The sequence below is a fragment of the Heliconius melpomene genome, chromosome 18, assembly GCF_056956725.1.
Source record: "Heliconius melpomene rosina isolate 202511_hmr_F chromosome 18, ASM5695672v1, whole genome shotgun sequence".
NCBI classification, from domain to species: domain Eukaryota; kingdom Metazoa; phylum Arthropoda; class Insecta; order Lepidoptera; family Nymphalidae; genus Heliconius; species Heliconius melpomene.
The window spans coordinates 10064865-10075936 of NC_140406.1; the positions used below are offsets into that span (position 1 = coordinate 10064865).

At 31.2% G+C, this 11072-nt stretch overlaps 2 protein-coding genes across 2 annotated transcripts; one reads left to right on the forward strand and one right to left on the reverse strand.

The window, feature by feature from the left end:
• Positions 1–2085: 2085 nt before the first annotated feature.
• LOC146529507 (uncharacterized) lies at positions 2086–6117 on the forward strand. The gene is made up of 5 exons (XM_085202148.1): positions 2086–2199; positions 3010–3055; positions 4485–4627; positions 4989–5126; positions 5529–6117. The coding sequence occupies exons 2-5, from the start codon at positions 3047–3049 to the stop codon at positions 5683–5685; spliced, it is 447 nt and encodes a 148-aa protein (XP_085058274.1). The 5' UTR covers positions 2086–2199; positions 3010–3046; the 3' UTR covers positions 5686–6117.
• Positions 6118–6731: 614 nt separating this feature from the next.
• Positions 6732–10423, reverse strand: LOC146529508 (uncharacterized). Its single transcript, XM_085202147.1, has 3 exons — positions 10306–10423; positions 9445–9511; positions 6732–7693 (listed from the first exon to the last, which is right to left on the reverse strand). The coding sequence occupies exons 2-3, from the start codon at positions 9509–9511 to the stop codon at positions 7044–7046; spliced, it is 717 nt and encodes a 238-aa protein (XP_085058273.1). The 5' UTR covers positions 10306–10423; the 3' UTR covers positions 6732–7043.
• Positions 10424–11072: the final 649 nt, after the last annotated feature.

Genomic DNA, 11072 nt, shown 5'->3' on the forward strand with positions numbered 1-11072 from the left:
CATATTTTGAATCCACTGAATCATTATTGCAGAGAGAATGAAATTATAATTACGCAGTCGTGACGCATTTGTTTGTACTTTGTTTATCCTGTCTACATTAAATGTCTCGAAAATCGGGCGGTGTGTGGGGAACGGAGTGTTTTAACACTAGGTTTCCTCTGCCAAACCTGCTATATGTGTAGCTGAATTCACTTGCGTCTTGTAAATTTCATATAAAATGAGTGTTAAGCTTATCCTTTTATTGCCCTTGATGTTTGAGAAAAATAGAGAGTTTTTCCCCCATTCTTCTTGTTGAATCATTATGGACTGACTCCAAAACTATTAAAAAAGCGTAGAAATCTTCTATTATCATAAATATAAAATATCAATAATATAATTTCAAAAATGAGATTATTATTATAAAAAAAAACCTGGATAAATATTATTAGACGTGCCATATAAGAATGTTGTAACTCTTGACCTAAATATGAACAATGCTCTAAATTATTTAAAGTACTACAAGTTACATCTAAGACAAGAGCGAATGTTTTATGCATACTTGGTTCTGCACACCTTTTGGATGGAATTTCAATTACTTACGTAGCAATTGTTTACATAAGTATTGGTAAATGCTTTTAAGGCTTTCATAGCGAAGCGGCACAGCCTTTGACTGTAAAAGTGAGGATTGTGAGTTCGATGCGTGTTTCTTATAATTAGGTTTCCTCTGCCTAATCTGTATGGTATACAGTATGAAGCTTAAAAAAATTAAATAACGAAAAAATTTAAACGATAGTCTAAAAGTTTAAAATATGACTATGTTAATATGAGTATTTTTATACAGTAATTAAAAAAAAATAAAAAAACTACAGATATATCACATAAACATTTAAAAAGATATTATTTTCTGATTATTTTTAAAATTTATTTAATCATTTACAGCTAACACCCAACCACTGGACACCAATGGTGTTAAAATACACAAACATAAAGAACATAAGGTCAAAAACGTTATCAAAAAGTTCCCTCTAAAGTTCAAGTGTATTCAAATAATAGTTATTATTAGACTATTGTTGTTTCTAACATGTAGTTAAATTGAATTTTCGAACAATTTAGAACTATTCTTCTTCGAACAGTTTAATTATAGGAGAGCGGTAACAGGCTTTTGAAAGCACAAAGTAAATTTGTAATTGATTTTATAATATAGGTATCTACTCGCTTAATTTTTATTGACAACGAAGATTTGTTTATTATTAAGGTTTTATCTATTATTATACGGTTTTGAGCTAAGGATCGTAGATATGATTCTTGCGTAAAGTGTTTTTATTTTGTTTTTCGTCTTCAAAAAACCGATAACATTCCGATCCCGATTTATATGTTATTCGTCAAGTATATATCTGTTACAGAAATCAGCTTCATGCTTTGCTCTACGAAACAGGCGAAGCAGAGGGAGTTTCACGTTAAAGTACAGGTGCCCCACGCATCATCCAATTTTACGAGACATTGAGTTGAGTGAACCACCCCCTTTGTCTGCCAGAGCGGGAAAATGAAAATAATTTAAATATAACCATTCCCCGTAATGGAAATCGAACCCCGAACCTATGCTAATGCGCAACGACGACCTCAACTAACATGCTAACTAAATTATTATGTTAAGGATTAATTAATTATAACAACAATATTATCTAATTACTTCAAGCGGAGAACAAAAGTGTTAGAAATAATGCGTGTCCTTAGTACCGATTTTAATTGTAGTAATTATATTGGCAAAGGTTAATTGCTATTTCATAATTCTATATATATAAATATAATATGTTTTTCTGTTGCAATATACATGTATACACATTGCATATATAGGTCTATATTATAGGTTTTGGCCAAGACTGTCTAACTAAAACGTGATGATTGTGGGTTCGATTCCCACTCGGGAAATGTAAATTCCCGCTCTATTTTTATCTTTATCTTCTTCCTCCCTGCGCCACGATGGAGAGAAGGCAAGAGATCTATATATTTCTCAATTCTTTTTATTATTCCAATGACAGGTGTCTCAGGTATTTCCCACACTCAGCCGTCTGCTGTCATTGAAGATATGATGGTGTTCAGATATGAACACATAATAGAGATGGTCCGCGCGTTATCACTTATCTGTCCTTATCTTGATAAGAGAACAGTGCGCGTTTAGCTCACTTACAATAATCATGTGTCTGAATACTTAATATTAGGGTAAGTTTTTTATTATTTTTTACCTATATAAGGTTAAAATAAGGTTTTAAAATAAAGCTTAAAGCTTACAAATTCATTTTTTTTTAATTATATAAAATTTATTTCAATGCGTGTACATTTGTACAAGTCGTGTTCCAATACTCAACACGGAATATCTTAAAAAAGTGGAAAACAAAAGAATTATACAGTAAGTTCTTTCCAGCTAATCCGCAATCATTTAAAGAAAATAAAAAAATGCTTGAAATTAACGTGGAATATCTTTAAATTGTAATAACGTTAAAAAATGTTATTTTTTATATTTATTATATTTTTTTAGTTACTTAAACAAACAAAATAAAACAGAAAAAAATAATAATGAAAGAAATTATAGTGTCCAACTATGAATTTTAAACGAAAATGGCCATCGTTTTAAAATTTCATGTTTTGATGTAATCAAATCTAACGTTAAAACTTTTCGTTCTCGACATTTTCGTTTAATAACATTTGTGTGGGATAGACTAAGGGCGTCGTCGTCTTTATCTTGATGATAGAGACGCAGGGCTTGGCGCTACAGGGCTATCACCCTGTGTACAATGTCAAAATAAAAAAGCATTTCAACGTCTATGGAAATCATATACCGTCAAACTTCCAAAGTGTGCCACGATGGCGTTTTGCCATTGCCATTTTATAAAAAGTTAGTTCCATTGCCATTGCCATTTTATAAAAAGTTAGTTCTTGTAAAAAATTGTTTTAAACTTTTAAAATATTGATTTATTTAATAAAAATGTGTAAATTATTATTTTATTTTGGAGGTTCTTTTTTTATTTACAGATGACATTTGCTCTATAGGCGACATACACCCAGCACAATGGAACTTGTAAGTATTATTACTGCATTCATTAAATTATACTTAACTACCGCACAATAACTAATACATGTCAAATGGACTTTATATAGAGTGTAGAGTGCATATAAATTTGCATTTTTATATCGTATATCTTCTAGAATCCTTTCAACGAAGAAAGAAAAGTAAAGCTAGGTACTAACTCTTATTAAAAACGCATTTTTCATTAAGGTCGTAAAACTCAACGCCGATGTCTTAATAAGCAACGATGTGTCGTAATAGTAGGTTCCTAGGTTTCAGGACTAAGTAAACAAAAAATTTATATATAAAACTTTTCCGAAATTCGAATTCATAATCATCGAAAATGTCTAAAATATCCAATATTGGCAAAAGTTATGTGAAATTATGTTTTTTTTTATTAGATTTCTGGAAGCAAAATATTTACAATAGAAATATTTTGTTCCATAGTAAATAAATGTGAGGCAAATAGTATGTATTGAAACTTTGCTTATCGTATATCAATTGATAGTCATATCTTAGAATTCCATAAAAACATATACGATTGGCCAATACTTTATCTAAATTATCAGTTTATTATTACACCTTTTGTTCTTATTATTATAACGTGATATAAACAATTTAAAACTAGTGTTCCGCTTGCGGCTTTGTCCGCGTGTCGTCTCAATACGTAATTAGATGACGAAAATAATTCAGATTAAAAAATAAATATAAAATAATAGAGTAGTTCAAGCGGGCGAACCCGCGAGTGCATTGCTAATTTGTAACATAAAACTCTCCTGTGACTGACAGACAAAAACAGGCAAAAAAGTAAGATAGAACATGTTTGTTTCATAGGTTCCTTGGAAAATGGAAGTATGAAACAATAAAGTTTCTTGAAATTCCTATGAGAACATAAAAAAATGTCTCAATAAATTAGTTGAAGTAGAAGAAAATCTAAGCTTTTTTTTATTTAAAAAAAAACAAATTATTAAAATAATAGAATGCAGAATATGAATACAGCATACATATATAGCAAGTTGCTATAAAAGAACCCAAGGTAACAGGCCTGTAAACTGTCTTTATTTCGTTTGCACGAGAATTGTACGTGACGCATCCTTGTTAATATGCTCATATATTCTTACTCATTACAATAATGAAGATAGTTTATCACATTGTAATCTAATTTTTGAATTATAATATAAATAAATTTTATTTAAAAAAAATGTTTCTCTTAATTAAATAGCAAAATCACTAATACTCTAAATCAACTTTGTACTGTAAGGCAGCTAATATAAGTAATATTCAAAGAGAAGAGCGTTGTGGACGTGTGTGAGTTCGATTTCTACTCGTTACAATTAATAATTTTCTCTGTTAGACAAAATTAAAATTATTTCAAACTTTTCCTCTCACATCTTCATGCATGGGTAAAGCAAGTTTTACTAACTAAATGTAACCTTTTCAGACCACAACGACGATTATAGTACTAAGCGTATTCAGCGCTGCTTGGCTCCTGCTCCTCATCATCAGCATAGTGTTATGCACTCAAGTGGCGAGTCTTCGTCGAAAAGTGAAAGACTTAGGAGCCAGCGGACGTCTGCGGGTTCAGTATGTATTTTTTTACACAGCTTCACGCTGTATATTGTATATGGCAGAGCAGGCAGAGGGAAGCTTGAGTTAGAACACTGCGTCAAACACGTAAATATTAAAAGTTCTAGAGACTTCTATACATATTTTATTTAATTCTAATTGTAAATAAGGTTTCTTCTTAAATTTGCTAATTTAAGAAGAAACCTTATTGACGCAAGACGCAAAAAAGTCATAAAGTTCTATTCAAATTATATTAAACTCTGGACTCTTCTTTTCTCTGGTTGTTTAAAATTAATTCATAATTTTATACATACTACAATGAATAACATATGTCTAACACATCTATTATTCCACTGCAATTTTTGCTTTTATTCTTCAGGAAACTAACGATGAATTCAGACAGAAACCACGCGTTCCAAAACCCCGGCTTGGTTCCGGACGAGGAGCTGACTCGCCGTGGATACTCTATGTACCAGGGGGCTGATGACGACGTGGAAAGTGGCAGGGGAACTGATCGGTGCGGAAATTACCATTTTTTATATTAGTAGCAGTTTTACGCTATTTTCCGCATCACCCTGCTATGCGGAAAGAGAGAAGCTAGTGCAAAGACACTTTCTATTTTTGAGACAGCATGTTGAGTTGCGGAACTCGCAAAGTCTCTACCAGAGCGGAAAATTGAGAATAATTTATACATAAATTATATAACCTATTTTATAAACATTTTATAGCTTCACGCTGTATCCCGCATATGCCAGGGTACGCAGAGGAAACTGGTGTTAAGATACTCCGTTCTCCATTTTCTGTCTATTTTTTAGAGACATGGCGTGAATGGTGGAGCTTAACGTCGCACTATTTACTTTAATTTAATTTTATTAATCTTAACTGATAACTCTTGCTGTTAAAATCAATATTGTTCCAGGCAGACGGGTGGGCAGTTCGTAGAGGAATTGACGCGCGAGATAGACAGACGGTCCGGCGCGCCGCCCTTTCTACTCAACGGGATAGATGATAAAAAGAAACGGAATCCCGTTGCTAATGGACGCCAGAGTGACACTAATCCCAACTTTATTTACTAAATATTTGATTATTTGATTTTAGAATAAATATTTGATAAACCTAAGATTACAAGTTAAATTAAACATTAAGACCCAATTTCTAGGTAAAATTCGACATTTTGGAAAAAATTTAGTCAAAATCTAATTAAATTAAATATTATTATGAATATTTACATCTTTGTAAAATATTATATAGACAGTAACGATAATTTCACGGTGTAAAAAAGTACTTATTGACAGTTGACATAGCTTATTTTAATAACTTTTATTATTTTTTTTACTTTTATTTTATTTATGACAATGTAAAAAATATGTTAGATCTAAACACAGAGGACGCAAAATGTGTTTAGTTCTTTAATATTTTTTTTATTTATACGTAACGTGAGTGAAAATGCAGCTTATTTATATTAATTGACAGTAAATAAAGTTGGGAAATTTTAATACTAATAATGATTAAATTATTTAAAATTAATGTCCATGTTTCTTGTTCATTTATTTAACACATTCCCATTCTTCGTTGATTTAGAATATATTTTATATTTTTACTGTTATATGTAAGAAAAAATCAAAAGAAGATTCATAAATATATTTTTCCGAGTGGACTTGAATCCATAACTATCATGTTTAGTTTACATGAGGAGAAATTCCCTAGGCTACCATGGATTGCACCTGTAGGTGCAAGGTGAGGAGCCCGGAGCACTGGGACTTGCGTCACAAGTGCTTAGTGAAAGGTTTAACAGGCCGCTTTAAGTCTTATCCCCTTAAATATTTCTGTTTTTTTGCATATGTTGTTACAGCAGTAACAAAAATATATCATCAGTGAAAATTTTGATTGCCTGGTGAGTTGGTGGCAGACGGGCGGCCTGAGAGACGGACAGACGGACAGTGGAACCTAAGTAATAAAATCCAGTTTTATCATTTGGATACGGAAATAAAAAAAATAAACTGGTTATAAAAATGTGTTTATTATTTTTAGTGTTGACGCTATTTTTATTATTTCAAATCAGTATGGACATATGCAAATAATACTCTTTTCAAACTTAAAAAATATTTTATTTCCATTTAAAAAAAAAAGGTTAATTATATAACAAAGTTAGTTATAATAAAATAAAATCTTATGCTACTCTAAATATATGTAGGTATTATCACTGAACACATTAATTATATTTTTCAATAAATTAACTTATTTAAATAAATAAAAAACGGAGATTCGATGGGTAAAATTATGAAGTTTAGGAAGAAACCGTATCTGCGATGCACCTTTTTATAAAATAACAAAGACAATATTTCATTTAAAAAAATCTTACATATCAATTTTATGTCGTGTAATTATTATTATCTTTAAAATATTATTAAAAGATATATTTCCTATATTCTATCTAACGTGTAGTATATCTATAACGCTTTATTTTCAAATATGGCCGCGAACGCACCGGACTTCTACACCTACCTGACACGCATCTAGACTTAATACTGTTATTATTAATAAATCTAACTTTATTTCTATTTCTAGTTCTGCGCTCTTTTTGTTTCTTCACAGGTAATTCTTCTGAAGAATCTCTGTTGCCTTCCTTATTAGCTTCATGAGCATCTAAAATATCTTGAATACTTTTGTATGCTTCTTCTTCTTCAGAATCAGAAAAAGGTCTGTTTTTAGATGTTTCCTTCTTTTTTGCCTTCTTTTCTAAGTTCTTTAAATAGTTGTATGTTTCTGGGTCATTAGATTTACTGATTGGCTTGAAATCACCGAGACTCACAAATTGTAGTGAAGGTTTTTTCTTTCCTGAATGAGATTTGGAAAATATTTTGGCGTACCGATCGGAGAAATCGAAAGGAATATCCGAATCTAGAATATTCCTATCATAGGTGAGGTATCTCTCGTTTTTATCTGATGCTGCACTTTCTAAGCTTTTTGGTACGTCGAAACGGATGGGTGGAGGTAGAGTCGCCCCATAGAGATCTTTGTCTGATGTCTTGCCATATATTTTATCGAAAATCTTGTAGTCATCTGTCCAGAATTCTTTAATACCTGTAAAAATTAAAAGTATTTGAATATAATACCAAAAAATATATAATAGTCAAATAATTTTATTGAAAATAAAAAGTTACATTCTTTGAAATCAACGCTCAAAAAATTAATGCTGTTTTTTTTATATTATTATTAAATGATATAACGTATCTTTATAACCGTATTAAAGAATAATATGTATATAAGTGCTCATGTCACTTACATAACATTTTAAAATATTCAAGTTTATTAATATTTTAATTTGTCATATTTAACTGGAGTTATTGCAAAGCATACGTAATTAAATTTGTACTAACTAAAGGAGGTAGAGAGCTACTTTCAATTTTAGCGATTGCTCAACGGTAAAAAGTAAAATATCGCCAGTTTATAATATTTTTAAAGTGTTATTTGCATATTTGAGATTAAAATTTAGTTAAGTCTAACACAATTATAATTCTTCTTGTAAAAAGTAGGCAAAACAAACTTGACTATCATAAGCTCTCAATCTAGGTAATGATTTTAGTCTAGAAGTTCTAGTTTTAATATAATTCTTGAACTGTAGGTACGACTTGATCAAATTATTTTTACATATTCGAACTTTTGATAATAAATGAAAACAAAGAAGCTCAGGTTCAAATTCGTCTTATATCCAAATTAAAAAAATTAAAATAAAAATTCAGTCATCATGTCCGATGCCGTCGTTGGGGCATTGTTGTGGATTCAACGTATGAATTATTTTCATTTCCTCGCTCTGAAGGATACAGCATGAAACAATTTATTTATTTATTAAAAATCATAATATTTACAATCGACACAGAAAGAGAGAGAGAGAGTAAGAAAGTTATAATTAATTAATATAGAGGTGCCAGTCGTGGCGCAGGGGCACAAACTGTCACTGTAAAATCAACTGATTGTGGGTTCAATCCCCACTCGAGGAAATAAAATATTTATTTCAATTTATATTTTCATGCCTTCGCTCTGGTGTCAAGGGAAAGCGCAGCGTTACGTTTCACCAGTAAACACGCACTGCCTCCAGATTTTGGCGGAAAGTGAGGAACGGAGTGTCTTAACACTAAGTTCCCTCTATGTGCAGGATACATCGTGAAGATGGTTTATAATTAATTTAAAATCTTACAACTATACAGCCATATGGTCCATAAGGTCCTTTTATTTAAGAAATTTAATTTATTTCTTTAAAAAACTTTTAGGAAAGTTAATTAGTTAGTATTTTATTACAATGATATCTTTGGACAATAGCATTACGTGGTATATTGATCTTTCGGCCCCAAACTTTTACCATGACTTCGTATAAAATGTAAATGTCAATTTGCACTGAATAATGAATATGCACTGTCATTTAGTAAGAATTACTTTCTAAATGTCCCTGATAAGGCTTTATGGGGAGTCTTATGTAACAAAAAATGAATTACAAAAGTATATTATGTTGTAAATATATATACCTACTTGTGTTTTGGGCCCAATATGACCCAAAAATAAGGTTCTCAAATGTAGTAATCGAATGACTACTAAGTAAATATGTAAACGTGTGGCTTTTTTAGCTTCACGCTTTGTCCCACAAAGCAGAGAGAATAGACAGAGTTAATGTAGTGTAAAGACACTTCGTTATCCATTTTCCTTCCGCAGTGACTATATCACTTGTCAAGTGGTCGAATTCTAAGCCATGTTTTAACTTTCCAAAGCGAATAATTGTAAATTATCCATCCGTACGACGAGTTTATGTTTTTTTTTAAATATTGAAAAGGTTTGCTTACCCCCTGCTTTGGTGTCATCGCCTCGCACACATATCAACAGAACACTGAAAGCTATACGCGTTATCATCTGAAAAAATTATCATATATTTTAGCTAAATAAAACAAAAAAAAATCACCCACTTAAAAAAAAAAAAAATTATTAAAAATGATCTAATTATCTTATGATTTTTAAGAGGCTTTAAGATAAAAATACTTGTTTTATTCTCGGAGTTTTGAATTCGTGTCATTTTGATTGACTCCTAACTCCTTACTTGTAACCAGGGCCGGTTTTAGCACTACCGGCGCCCTGGGCGAAATTTTTTCGGCGCCCCCTGACTACATTTCAATAATATACAAAACAGGGAATGAGTACAACGAAATAACCATGTATTTAAAAGAATATATATGACAAAAACTAATAAAATTTCACTTCTTCTAGCCTTTCTATCTGCGAACTCTTTTATGAGGCATTCAAAGTCTATGTTTTCTGCAATTTTATTTTCAAAGTTTTGGACGATGACTTTGTTTTTTTTTTTTTAGATTTCAAAGACGACGATGACGTTGTTTTTTTTTTTTTAGATCTTAGACCATTTTAAGACATCTTTGCGCAAAGCGCCCTAAACGGGAGTCTACGGCGCCCTTTTTATCCGGCGCCCCTGGGCGGTCGCCCAGGCTCGCCCTACCCTAACGCCGCTAGTGCTTGTAACGTATTGTATGTACCCTTGCTATACCCTAACTATGCAAAAAATAAAAAAATACCTTATAATATCTAATTATAAAGTTACTAAGTCATTTGACAACATTTTAATAACCTATAGCATCCAAAATACAATACAAATAAAGACAGATTTGAAGAAATTAGATAGATTTAAAAATATTTACCTTTCTCAGTCAAGTTGCACAACACGTAAGAAATAGTAACTGTCTCAGTTTATACTAAACCGTCTCGTAACGTCTCTCAGCTTTATACTCTCGGTGAGAACGAACTATAGCTACCGGTACGTGCGGGCTTGCTATTTACATTTTCATTACGAATTATATCCATTTTTTTTTTTTTAAATAGGAATCATATATAAAGCACAAAAATAAAAATATTATATAGAAATAAATACAAAAACCTTGTAAATTATAAAAGTAAAAAAAAACGGAACTAATTAATGGTTAACAGATTTTCTTTAACTTTTATCTAAAACTAGAACCTAAATATTATAATTGAAAATATCAACGTTTAGTATATGAAAAAACGTAGATTAAAAATATTAAAAAGCTAAACATTAATACAATTTGTAGTAGGCAAGCGGTAACTCTTAGCAAGATATCGATAGCGAAAGTCAGGTTCAGATGTTCTGAGACGCCTTCCGGCTTCCTTCCTGAAGTGCCTAGTACCTAGTAGTGGTAGTGGTTGTAATGGAACCTGATTGACCATGCTGGAAAATTCTGTACAAAATGTGATTTTTATCTGTTAGGTCTTATAAAGCTGAAGAGTTTGTTTGGCTAAACGTGCTAACCTCAGGAACTCTAATTATGTAAAGCACGCGTTACCAGGATGATATTTAGTGACAATTTCATATTAAACTCACAGTGCATTCATATTGTTTAGTAGTAGGTAACCTATATTCCATGTCTATATACTTCTTTTTTCAGCTTCA